The sequence below is a fragment of the Mobula birostris genome, chromosome 1 (genome assembly GCF_030028105.1).
Source record: "Mobula birostris isolate sMobBir1 chromosome 1, sMobBir1.hap1, whole genome shotgun sequence".
NCBI classification, from domain to species: Eukaryota; Metazoa; Chordata; class Chondrichthyes; order Myliobatiformes; family Myliobatidae; genus Mobula; species Mobula birostris.
The window spans coordinates 128,588,380-128,601,761 of NC_092370.1; the positions used below are offsets into that span (position 1 = coordinate 128,588,380).

Here is a 13,382-nt window from a genome sequence, read left to right on the forward strand (position 1 = left end):
ACTTGGACTAAGATGTTAACTGTCCTGTGCTATCACCAGTGGGATCATCAGTTGATCTGCCATCTGTCTTCAAGAGTTTTGGCCCGCTTATGATCAAGACTCCCTTGAGGTAGTGGGCCAGCAGTGCTAAAGCACCACCTCCCACTGGTGAGCTTAAAAACTTGGCATCTGCCTCTATCAGAGTTGTTGGTCGCTTCCATCCAACAGATAGTCTACTCTTCAGGTGTCTATGCAACTACTGAAGGATTTGCAAAAGATGGATACACTGCCTGACTATCTGCCCCTCTGGACGTACTTGGTGCACACCCATGATGATCCTGTCTCTGCTGCCTCAGCTACAGCCCTGCTGGTTGACTTAATCTCTCTTCTAGTGAAGCCAAGGTCACGCAGCCACTTCTGGAAAGTGAACGCAATAATCCCACGGCAACCTGCTTCGAATGGATAGCATGAGACCTTCCACCCTCTGTCTCTGCACTCTGATCTTAATTCTGCATACTTGGTTAGCTTGCACTCATGGGCTTCATCGATGTTGTCTTCCCAGGGGACTGTGAGTTCACCAATAACCACTTCTCTACTGGTGCCAGACCATACGATTATATCTTGACGCAATGTGATGAAAGCTATTTGCTCCGGGAAACTGCCTTTCCCATCCAGGTCGGCCTTGACACACCAATCATTGGTTGAAGAAAGTATGCTTGATTGTGAGCCTGTGCTGTACACCCTTGACTTGGAGCCTTCTTTCACAAGTGATATGCGATGTTCTGTGCAGCATGGGGCATGAGATAAGTTGTGCTGCAGTACTCTCTGCTTAACCGCTTCTGTTACAACTTTGAGAACATTGTTATGTCTCCAAGTGTACATGCCGCTGGCAAGATTGACTCTGCATGCACTCAAAATATGTTGAAGTGTTCCCTTCTCGCCACACACAGCACACCTGTCTGTCTTATCTTCATACCAGGTGCTGAGGTTGGCAGGTGTTGGGAGCAGATCGTACGCTGCTCTGTATAGAAAAGAAATGCGGAGCAGTTCCATCTGCCACAGAACATTCCAAGATAAGTGTCTTTGTTCAATACTTTCCCACCAGGTCCAAGCCCCTTGTTTGGCCAGGCCAGCTGTTTTAGCTAATCTCTTCTCCTCTTCTACCTCTCGTATTTCTTGCGTTACAAGCTCACGTCGCTCCTTATCTGTAGAAGATGACCACCACTTGTGGGTTGTCCATCCAAGTCCCTGGTGGCCTGGCTGGGTAGTCCCAACCATCTCCTTGTGCAACAATCTAGACTCTGTCTCATCAACTGCTTCACGGGCTGACCACTTCCTGCCTGATCCCACATCCGGCTGGATTAACTCCCCTGAGTTAAATACACAGTCATCAAGACTATCTGAGGCTGAGGAGAGTTATCACATTTAAGTGCTATACAGAGAACTGGAATTTTCAATAAAAGGAGAAAATGCTGGAAATGCTTAGCAGGTCATGCAGGATCTATAAAGAAACTAAATTTTTGGCTCATCGGAAGGTTCAATATTTTCCTGGTCAAATGACTCTATTGAATACATTTATTGCAGCAAAGAATATGACTTAGTTTTAAAAGAACCAGCAATTTACTGCAAAATCTTCTTTTTTGCAAAACTGAAATGCATGTGTTACTCACGTTTACCAAGGGACATGCCAATCTCTTCTTCCTCCACCTATTCTCCAGCCAGATCGATGAAGATTAAAGTAACACCAAAGGTGAAATGTGGGAGTTAAATCAGGATGAGTAAAGAGAATAAGAAGCAATAATCCCCAATCTTAACAAATTTAGGAAATCCACTATACACATGAATACACAGATTCCTGTGATCTGTCTATACCTAGATCAAAAATGCATTATAGAACTCTAATGTGTGTGTGTGTGTAATTACTGCCTCTAAAGTTAAGGGTAGCACACACAAAATGCTGGAGGAACTCAACAGGTCAGGCAGCATCTACGGAGAGAAATAAAGGGTCAGCTTTTCAGGACAGTTCTATGAGTCTCATACCCCATTTTAGAAACATTGACAAATGTAAGTTATCTATGTAATATTTGTTATATTATTTATCTCCTAAAATCTGATTTTCCTATCTACGTTTATATCCTATACCAAATATATGCAATGGACCAATCTCAAAGTTGCCCAGAAAACCATTATCTCCAGTTTAACTGTTGTTTTCTTCAACTAAGCACATTAAAGCTTTCCAGCTGCAATGCTGAACCTGAATCTGTTGGGCAGTAGAAGTTGGTTATAATCCTGACCCCATCTTTTGTTTCTTTACAACCCATAACTAGTTCTTTTTGCCCTGCATCTTTAATCTTTTTTTATGTTTAATGTCTGTTGCCTTCCCTTTCATTTTTTTTTCTCTCATCAGTGTCCTAGTATTGCTAAGGATCCATGAAGTGCTACATAAATTATTTCCAGAATTTTCTCTTTGGTTGCTGTAAAGTGGAGGTGATACATTTACTAATTTTTACTTAATAATAATATCTTATCTAATCATGAGCATACATACATTTCTCAACATCTATATTTATCTTGACATTTACCATGTAGTGCTGCAAGATACAATGGTGTTCGTTCTTTGTAATCCACCACATGAATATTCGCACCATGTTCATGTAAGCACTTAAGAGCACTTACTGTACCATACTTAGCTGCAAAATGGAATGGAGTCTGACGTTCTTCAATTGTCCGTACTTCAAGATTTGCTAGAGGTAAAATCACAAGAAGAGTTAAAATCAGAACAGAAGTACAAGTAGGAAAGAAGGGGACTCAGAAAAGTTATCAAGTGAATATTAGGTAGTGTGAGATGGCAAGTCTCTAGGTTCTAACAGATCTAATTCTTGAACCTTCAAGAAAATGGTGAATAAGTGGTTTCCCTGGATTTGGAGAAGATTTGAGTAGATTTGAAAAGATCAGATGTAAATCCTTTATGAGTGGGAGACAAAAATCAGGAAACTGTAAGACGGTTAACAACATTTGTCATTAGGGAAATGTTAAAAGCTATTACTAAAACCCTATGGCAAGGCATCTTAAAAATTCAAGATAATCAGACAAAATCAATACCATCTTGTGAAAATGAAATCAGGTTTAACCAATTTGTTAGTGTTCCTTGAAGAAGTAACATATTGCGCAGATAAAGGGGAACCAATGAAAATCTTAAACTTAGATTTCCAGAAGGAATTTGATCATTGCTGGATCAAATATTATTTTTCACAATAAAAACTCATGGATTGAATAGCTAATATGAAACAGAGTTGAAATAAAAAGACCTTTGCTTAGTAAATGTTACAAGCAGCATTCTGCGAAGATCACTGCTCAGGCCTCAACATTTTACAATTTATATAAGATATGGGCATAAAATTGCTGATGACACAATGGAAGGTCAGAAAAAACCTAAGTTTTAGAGGACATAAAGGCCATAAATGATGCACATAGGCTGTGAGTAGACAAAAATTTGTCCAATGGAATAAGATGTGGTAAAACTGAAATTTTCATTTTGCTAAGAAAAGTAGTGGAAGACAGCTGAGCTCTGAGATGTAGAGGGCATCGTAACAAATAATTCACAAAACATTCATATGCAGTTAATGCAATTAATTAGGAAAGCTAAAAGATTTTTTTGGATGGGGAATTGAATAAAATTCCCAGATTTGTAGGACACTAGTGAGGCAACATCTGGAGAACTGTATACAAAATTGGTCTTCTTATTTAAGGAATGATGTTAATACTATGGGAGAAGTTCTGAAAAAAACTTATTGGACTAATACCTGGAAATGGATGGGTTATTTTATGAGTAAATGTTAGACACACTAGGTCTGCATCTATTAGGACTTAATTGAAACAAGAAAGAACCTAAGACATCTTGTTAAGGTGAATATGGAGACAGTATTTCCACACATGGGAGAACCTGGAATGACAGGATTAAAGTAAGGAGTCACGATTTAAGAAAAGATTACAACTTTTTTTGTTCTATAACAGGATCATGAATCTTTGGAACTCTCTCAAATGACAAATGAATGCAAAACCTTTGACTATTTTAAGACAGACATAGATAAGTTCTCAATTAAGCAAGGTTACTTCAAGCAGGCAGGAATGTGAAGTTGATGGACCATTAAATGACAGAGTAGACTTGAAGGGCCGTAGACTAATGCTCATATGTATGTACATAAGATTTATAGCTATAGTTTCATTCAATGTAGAAACTTTCTCTTATTCATAAACATTAAGGCCTAATATATCCTGTATAGGTGTCAAAAATTTCCATGAACTTGGTATTTCACAGAACAGTTATGATTCGTTAATATAATATGATTCTTCAATTAAAAGGATTCATAGTTATGCTGAATTTAAATATGATGATCCAGAAATTGGCAATGAAATATGTCATTTATTGTGAATAGGAATGGTACTAGAAAGCATGTAGTCCATAATTAACCAGTATCAAATTGTCCTAGTGTAGAGTTGCACATAACATTCATTCACCCACCTCTTTATCACAATAGTGGCTGTTGTTCGTTATTGAGGGATAGTACAGAGCACACAAGGATGTCAGCATGCAGGATACTCAATTGAAATTTACTGATAACCCAACTTGTCCAGTATGTGAACTCCTCCCATGTGGGACTGGCTAACTGAGTGGCATAGGAATAATACTATTAAGTACCACTACATCTCTCCTTCCCAAAGAAAAAGAAAAACTAGTTATGTACTTCTTGCCCATAGAAAGGCATTGAAATTATAGTCACTAAAACTGAGCAATTCAGAGATCATTTTCTCATGCTGTCTTGTCTCATAATTTCTCACTTTGACTAAGTCCAGTGAGGTTGGAGAAGGGAAGGAAGAACAAGCAGGCTTGTTCTCAGTCTCCAGCCCACTGACAGCTCTATTGGACGGTAGCCATTTGCAAGAGGTGTGGAGCAATAAGCCAGCAGTGCTTTTGCCTTCAGTAGGAGAATCTTAACAGATTGCACTGCTATTTCTGCTTCTCCATTTGTCAGTGGGTACTGGCGACTGCTTGCATGGTGTTTGAACTCATAGTCCCTAGCAAAGGGTTTGAATTCTGAGCAGCCGAATTCTGTCTGACACAAGTGTCTCTGGTATTCCATAGCAAGTGAATACAGCTTTCAGGTCCTGTATAACTGCTGCTAAGGATGTGAAGGACAACTTGGACACCTGAACATTCCATGAGTAGTAATCCACAGTGAAAGATAATAGTCTCTTTTCAGCTTGAAAATATCTGTGACTGCAATTCGCCATAGGAAGTCTGGGAATTCTGTGGAACAGACAGATTCAGCATGATTTTTGTGCAGTTTTCTCCAAGCCTCACATTGAATTAAATTGAATTGACTGAATTGACTTTATTACTTACATCCTTCTATACATGAGGAGTAAAAATCTCTACGTGATGTCGCTGTTTAAATGTGCAATTTACAGTAATTTATAATAAATAGTATACAACAGTCAATATAACATAGAAATACAATTGTATCAGCATGTATTAATCAGTCTGATGGCCTGGTGGAAGAAGCAGTCCCGGAGCCTGTTGGTCCAGGCTTTTATGCTGCAGTACCGTTTCCCGGATGGTAGCAGCTAGAACAGTTTGCGGTTGGGGTGACTCAAGTCCCCAGTGATCCTTCGGGCCCTTTTTACACAACTGTCTTTGTAAATATCCTGAATCGTGGGAAGTTCACATCTACAGATGTGCTGGGCTGTCCACACCACTCTCTGCAGAGTCCTGCAATAAATGGAGGTACAGTTCCCATATCAGGCAGTGATGCAGCCAGTCAGGATGCTCTCAATTGTGCCCTTGTCGAAAATTCTTAGGATTTGGGGGCCCATACCAAACTTCTTCAGGATGTTTTACATGCCTGTAGATCTCCCAGCTGTGTGCTCACACCTGGACTGCTTTGCTCTTAGGCAATATTTTTCAATGCCTTGATGTCCTTGGTGGATTTGACTGATGATTTTAGTGTGCACAGAAGCAGGAATGACGAGTCTGGAGCCTCTTAGCTGCAAACTATCGAGAATGGTGAATGTGTCTCTTTCAAGCCAGTAAGGTCCGAGTTCATTTTGGAACAACTGGCCATCCATGCTCACAGTATTGTAAGACCTTGCTGCAGATTTGGTCCTTATTCAACTCAGCACAAATTTCATCCAGTTTATTCTGTGATGCAGGAAAGCTTTCACATACCTGCGCTATGTAGATATTGGATCTTCCATGAGGATGGAGTCAGCCTCTGTCCTTGACAGAGCGTCTGATGTTGTGAAAGACTTGCCGGGGACATGTTCAATATCATAAGAGTATCACATAAGCCTCATCCTGAATCTTTGGCGATGTGGAGCTAAGTCATCCAAGTGTTTCAAGCTAAGGAGGCTGAAAAGTGGCTTGTGGTCTGTTTCAGGTAGGAATTTACAGCCTATCATGTAGCAGCTGAAGCATTCACAAGCCCACACAAGAGCCCGAATCCCCTTTTCGATTTGGGCATAACGCTGTTCAATCGGAGTTTCCATACACCACTTAAGTGTTGCATGAGCACTCCCCGAGACCAAAGGAAGAGGTGTCTGCTGAGATTTTGGTTGCTTTGTTTGGATAAAGAATGCCAATGTTGGAGGAGAGATAAGCACTGTCTTAAGTGATGAGAATGATTTCTCTCGTGGTGAGTCCCAAGTCCATACATTTCTCTGAGAAGGGAGGTCACGTAGTGGCTTCCTTTTCTCTGTCAAATCCAGAATGAACTTTCCCAGCTGGGTTACCATGCCAAGGAAACTATGGGTCTCTGATGCCTGTTTTTCTTGCCAGTTTTGTGAACAGTCATTTGAGGATGACCATGGCATCTGCCCAGTGTTTTATCAGATTAGCACAGATCCTCACTGTGCCATCTGACTTGGGAACAGGAACAATGCCCACACACACACACTAGTCCGGGGGTCCATTCACTCTAGTTATGAGGTCAAGTGTCTCCAGTCTCTCAAGTTCAGCTTTGTCTTTGTTCATCAATGGGACTGGTGTATACCTCACTGTGTCAATGAGTAAGGTATCAATCCTGGCCTCCACTGGATAAGGTACTCTTCTTTCTGTACTCCCAGGCCTGTGAACAATTCCAGCTACTTCTTCTGCTACTGAACATTGTTTAACAAATCCAACCTTGCAATGAGGTTCAGCTTCTCAATGGTATGTCATCCCACTAGTGGTGAGAAGAGATTCTGAACAACATAGACACCCTCTCTTAACTATTTCTCATTTAAAGATAACATACCTGAACAACTGGCGTACTGTCCCACTCACCTCAATAATAAGCAAATGCTTTGAGAGGCTGGTCAAGGATTACATCTGCAGCTTGCAACAATCCAAACTGGACCCCTTAAAATTCACCTACTGACACAACCGATCAACAGATGATGCAACAGCCACTGCTCTATATACCATTCTTACACATCTGGAGAAGAAGGATGTTTATGTCAGAATGCTGTTCTTCAAATACAGTTCACCATTCAACACCATAGTTCCATCCGGGCTCGACAAGAAGCTCAGGGACCTCGGCCTTGACTCTGCTTTATGCAGCTGAATCCTAGACTTCCTGTCAGATCGCCAGCAGGTGGTAAGAGTGGGCTCCCTCACCTCCACCCCTCTGACTCTCAATACAGGAGCCCCTCAGGGCTGTGTACTGAGTCCTCTCCTTTAATCCCTGTATACCCATGACTGTATCACCACCTACAGCTCCAATCTGCTAATTAAATTTGCCAATGACAGTACATTGATTGGCCTTATCTCAAACAATAACGAGGTGGCCTACAGGGAAGGAGTCATCTCTCTGACACAGTGGTGTTAAGCAAACAACCTCTCCCTCAGTTATCGCAAAAACAAAGGAGCTGGTTGTGGATTACAGGAGGAATGGAGACGGGCTAACCCCTATTGACATCAATGGATCTGGGGTTGAGAGGGTAAACAGCTTTAAGTTCCTCGGCATCCACATCACCGAGGACCTCACGTGGTCTGTACACACCAGCTGTGCCTTTTTCACCACACAACAGTGCTACTTTCACCTCAGAGGGTTAAGCAAGTTTGGTATGGGCCCCAAATCCTAAGAACTTTTGACAGGGACATCATTGAGAGCATCCTGACTGGCTGCATCACTGCCTGGTATGGGAACTGTACCTCCCTTATTCGCAGGACTCTACAGAGAGTGGTCCAGACAGCCCAGTGCATCTGTAGTCGTGAACTTCCTATGATTCAGGACATTTACAAGGAGAGGTGTGTGAAAAGTACCCGTAGGATCATTGGGGACCCGAAACACCCCAACCACAATCTATCCCAGCTGCTACCATCCGGAAAACGGTACCGCAGCATAAAAGCCAGAACCAACAGACTCTGGGACGGCTTCTTCCACTAGGCCATCAGTGATTAACTCACGCTGATTTGAGTGTACTCTATATTACATTGACTGTTCTATTTATTATAAATTATTAAAAATTACTATAATTGCACATTGCACATTTAGACGGAGACGTAATGTTAAGATTTTTACTCCTCATGTATGTGAAGGATGTAAAAAATAAAATCAATTCAATTCAATTTTACAGATAGAAGTAGTAAACATTTCTTTCACACTGAGTTTACGTTTCCTTGGCCCCATGAGCACTTTCTTCGTTGGATTTAGCGTAATTCCTGTTTTCTCCAACAGTTTTGTGAACAGTCATTCAAGGATGAATGTGACATCTGCCCCAGTGTCTATTTTGAAGGTCACTGCCTCATTTTGCAACTGAACACTGGCCTTGTCTGTTTGAATCTAGAGCCCCAAGGAAAGTTCTCTCTTCATCAGAATCATGGCCTTCTTTGAGCACCTGAAGAACTGTTTTTGATTGACACTGGGTTTTAGAATGGCCAACTCTATTACATTGGTGGCATTTCACTTCTTTTACTGGACAGAGCTCTTTGACCTGGACTCGAGACTTGTCGCATCTCCTGCAGCTGGACATTTTACCTGCTCTTAAATTTTACTTATCTGTTTTGTTTGAGCTGAGCTCTACTGTCATCACTTTCTGTAGGCATTCTAACTGCACCTTGTTTGTATTCTTATTCTTGTATAGCTTCTAGCTTTACCTCGGCATTGATTTCATGCCTGAATTCTGCCTGTTGCTAACAAACATTTTCACTCTGCCTGACCATAGTAATAGCTTTCTCTAGTGAGAGATTAGTCTACAACTGAAATCGCCTTGACAATTTGGTGTCTACTAGCCTGACAACAACCCTAATGAGCTGATTTCTCAGATTACCATATGCATAGCTGTCTGAAAAGACATACAATGCTCTGATAAAGTCAATTACACTTTCTTCTGGCTCTTGTTTTATGGAGTTGAACTTTGCCCTCTAATATCACATTTCACTTTCCTGTGAAATATTCTTTGAATTTGTTCTGCATGGTTTTGTACTGCTTTTTCTGAGCATCTGTCAGTCCAAACCACCCATGATGTCATCTGCTTTATCGCCCATGCAGTCTATCATTGCAGTTAGTTAATACTCTTCTGAAGCTTGTATGATTTTGCTTGCAACCCTAAGTCTCTCAAAGCATCTGAGCTCTCTCTCAAAAGTATGTAGATGTAGGTACTGCAGGTACTTGCACCATTTTCTGTTTGTTTATTAATTATTTTATTTATTTGGACTGCAAAAGTCTTCTATACTCTCCTTGGGAGTTTGACTGACTTCTCTGCTGTGTCTGTGTCTCTGTGCACTTTCAAAGGCTGGTGCCCCACGGATTATTACTATGTATTCACTTCTGGATGTAGCTTGAAGGTGTTGCCTGACAACTCTGGCCCTTTCTCAGCTTTTGCCTCATTGTGTATGCAGTTAGCAAACTAACATAGGCAGTTTAGGTTGATAAGTCTCTGAATATTTTTCATAGATATATGAAAACAAGAAGAGTCTTACTGTAAATTCTTTCTTGTTAGGGATCTCACTTGGTCTGTAGCACTGATTCATTGACAATTAACCACATCTGATACCATACTGTGTTTGTTATTGAGGGATCGTGCAGAACACACTGGGATGCCAGCATGCAGGATTCTCTACTGAACTTTATTGATAACCCAGCTTGGACAGTATGTGAATGCCTCCCATGTGGGTGCGGCTAACTGAGTGGTACAGGAACAACACTATTAACTTACCACTACTGTAGCCAGGTGCACCTAAACTGCTTCTCTCAATAGCATATATTCACAGGGTGCAACTATGTGCATGGGTAGAACTATCTGAAGATACCTGCCGCTGAAGGAAACCATGTACACCCTGTAAAGGTGAGATACTTACTACCTTCAGCTTCAGCTGAACAGCACTCCAAAACTTTGTAAGGATCTCTGCAGACAAAGTGCAACAGAGTAAAATCTGGCCATCAGGAAAGAGGCTATGTAGCATCCATACTAGGACCACCAGACTCAAAAACAGTTACTTTCCCCAGGCAGTAAGGCTGATCAATGGTTCTACCTACAAACCCACTCCACCATAACCCCCACCAACACTACTTTATCATTTCCTGTCAGAGTCACCTTATATACAGACACTCCTGTGCTTAGAGTCACTTTATGAAGATACAATCAACCTAAAGTTCAAAGTTCAAAATTCAAAGTACATTTTATTATCGCATACTGTATATGTCACCATGTACAACCCTGAGATTCATTTTCTTGTGGGCATCCTCAACAAATCTATAGAATAGTAACTATAACAGAACCAATGAAAGGACCCCAACTAGAGCATTCAACCAGAGTGCAGAAGACAACAGACTGCATAAATACAAAGAAAAAGAAAAATAATATAAATAAATAAGCAACGAGAACATGAGATGAAGAGTCCTTGAAAGTGAGTCCATTGGTTGCGGAAACATTTCAATGATGGGGCAAGTGAAGTTATTCCCTTTGTTCAACAGCCTGATGGCATAGTAAATGTTCCTGAACCTGGTGGTACAAGTCATGAGGCTCACGTACTTTCTTTCTGATGGCAGTAGCGAGAAGAGAGCATGTCCTCGGTGGTGAGGGACTCTAGTGATGGATGCTACTTTCCTGCAACAGTGTTTCATGCAGATATGCTCAATGATTGGTAGGGCTTACCTGTGATGGACCGGCCCATTTCCATTACTTTTTGTAGGATTTTCTATTCAAGGGCATTGGTGTTTCCATACCAGCCTGTGATACAGCCAATATACCTGAATGTGTTCTCCACTATACATAAAGAAGTTAGTCAAAGTTTTAGAAGTCATGCCGAATCTCTGCAAACCCCTAAGCAAGTGGAGGCACTGCCGTGCTTTCTTCATAATTGCACTTATGTGCCAGGCCCAGGACAGGCCCTCTGAAATAGTAACATCTAGAAATTTAAAGTTGCTAACCCTCTTTCACTTCTGATCCTCCAGTCAGGACTGGTGCACGGACCTCTGGTTTCCCTCTCCTGAGGTCTATATATAATTTATGTTATCTCATGTATTTATATTTATTGTATTTTTTATTATTGTGTTCTTTATCTTACTGTGTTTTTTGTACTGTGTTGGATCCAGAGTAACAATTATTTTGTTCTCCTTTACACTTATGTACTGGAAAATACATTAACTAATCTTGAATCTTAAATTAAACAATCTTGGTAGGAATAAATTTGGGAAAATGTCACTTGTGTGATGATATCCCGAATTATCCCTTATGGACCGTACCTTTAAAGAGAGACTTGGAGAGAGAGAGAGAGAGAGCAACGAGCAGCTCGTGGGTCGCCATGGTGACGGAGGGCGGTGTTATGTGATGGACTGCTGGTGTTCAGCATGCTGAGATAAATACAAGGTCAGCTGGTTGTTAGACAGACACACATGGGTTTGGACACTGGATCAGCTTTGTGTGCCCACAGAAAGGTGGCTTTTAGAGGATCAATCAGGAGAATCGATCAGTGGCTCTCACAGTGTGGAAAAGGGGTGACCAGTGGGAAGTTATCAGTGTTTCTAACCCTTGCCTGGTTTGATAACTTTACCACAGAAGATGGTCTCCTTTTTGTGGTCACGTTTGGTGACTTTTAAGGGATTTCAGAGGACAACGGAGGATCGATGGCATCGGCTTACTCGGACAACCACAACACATCTCTCTCTCTCTCTCCAACACTACTCAACTCAATAACACGAACTAAACTGACTTCATTTACCCATCATCGTAAGACTGTATCCATTTACCTCCTAAGCTTGAAAAAGCTGGGCTTTTATATATTTCCACACTTATATATGCATGAATTTTGCTAACTTGTTTGATTTATCTGGTTATATATTACTGTATTACATAGTTACTAATAAAATAACTTTAGCTAACAGCAATACCATACTGCAGGTATTTTTCCATTTCTGCTGGTTCTTTAACCTGTTATGGGGTACGTAACACTTGTCATTCCTCATCTGATTGATGCCAAAGTCTTCGTGTAATCAGGCACAGCTTGTTTCGCTGCCTAATTTAGTGGAGTCAGGTCTTCAATAGAATATCAGGGGGATTAGGTGATCCCTGATGTCAAATTCAGCAAGGCTTTCAATTTGTTGTTTCCTTCCTTTTCATCCTCCTGATTAATCAAAACAAGGCCTCTGTCCACAGTGTTGAGATACTTTGGAGCAAAGAACAGATCCCTCTATGCCCTTGCTATCCAATTAGCTATCCAGATATATTTTAATCAGTGCAATGTTCAGATGGGTGCATCAGAAACTGCACTGCAGTTATTTACCTAGGCTACCTTGAGAGCACCTTGCAAACACATTCCAAGTGGAACCAATGTTGGAACATGATCTCCTGCAAGTTCCCTCGACACACAATAATGATGAAAGAGCAGAAATATACTTCCAAGTCTGGATAGTGTGGCACTTTAAGTCCCAGAACTCCCTTTCCAACAAGGAGGGAATATCTTACCTGAAGACTGCATTGGTTCAAGAATGGGGCTTATCACTAATTTCAAGGATAATAAATACTAGCATAGCTAATAATGTACACGTTTATGTAAAACAAACAAATAAAGGGAAAAAAAGACTAGGAAACAGCTAGAAATACTTCCAGAAGAGGGGCATCTCTAAGAGCAACCTTACTTCCTACTTCACCTTCACAACATCCTAACAATTTAGCATAACAGGTATCAAATGTCTGTTGCACAAGGACTACTGTTTGATGGAATCCACTAGTAAATCAACATGCAGATACAATTTTAAAATGAAGCAGACTGATCTCAGATCAGCACATGATCATTAGGTAGTTGGGAATGGGCCTCAATGAACTATTTGGCCTCTCCAAGGTGGAAGCAGCGCCCTGCAACAAAAAAGATACATCAGATGCTTCCTGACTTTATTCCTATCCTTTGCATGCCAGATCCATGT

The 13,382-nt window shown here is 41.0% G+C and overlaps 1 protein-coding gene across 1 annotated transcript in view; it reads right to left on the reverse strand.

Moving 5' to 3' along the window:
* Positions 1 to 6,105, reverse strand: part of LOC140191529 (uncharacterized) — a 60,155-nt gene extending 54,050 nt beyond the window's left edge. Inside the window, exons 1-2 of the mRNA XM_072249021.1 lie at positions 5,910 to 6,105; positions 2,562 to 2,723 (exon numbers count right to left, since the gene is read on the reverse strand). Coding sequence (XP_072105122.1) covers positions 2,562 to 2,723; positions 5,910 to 6,105 — 358 coding nt within the window. The remainder of the gene's footprint in view (positions 1 to 2,561; positions 2,724 to 5,909) is intronic.
* Positions 6,106 to 13,382: the final 7,277 nt, after the last annotated feature.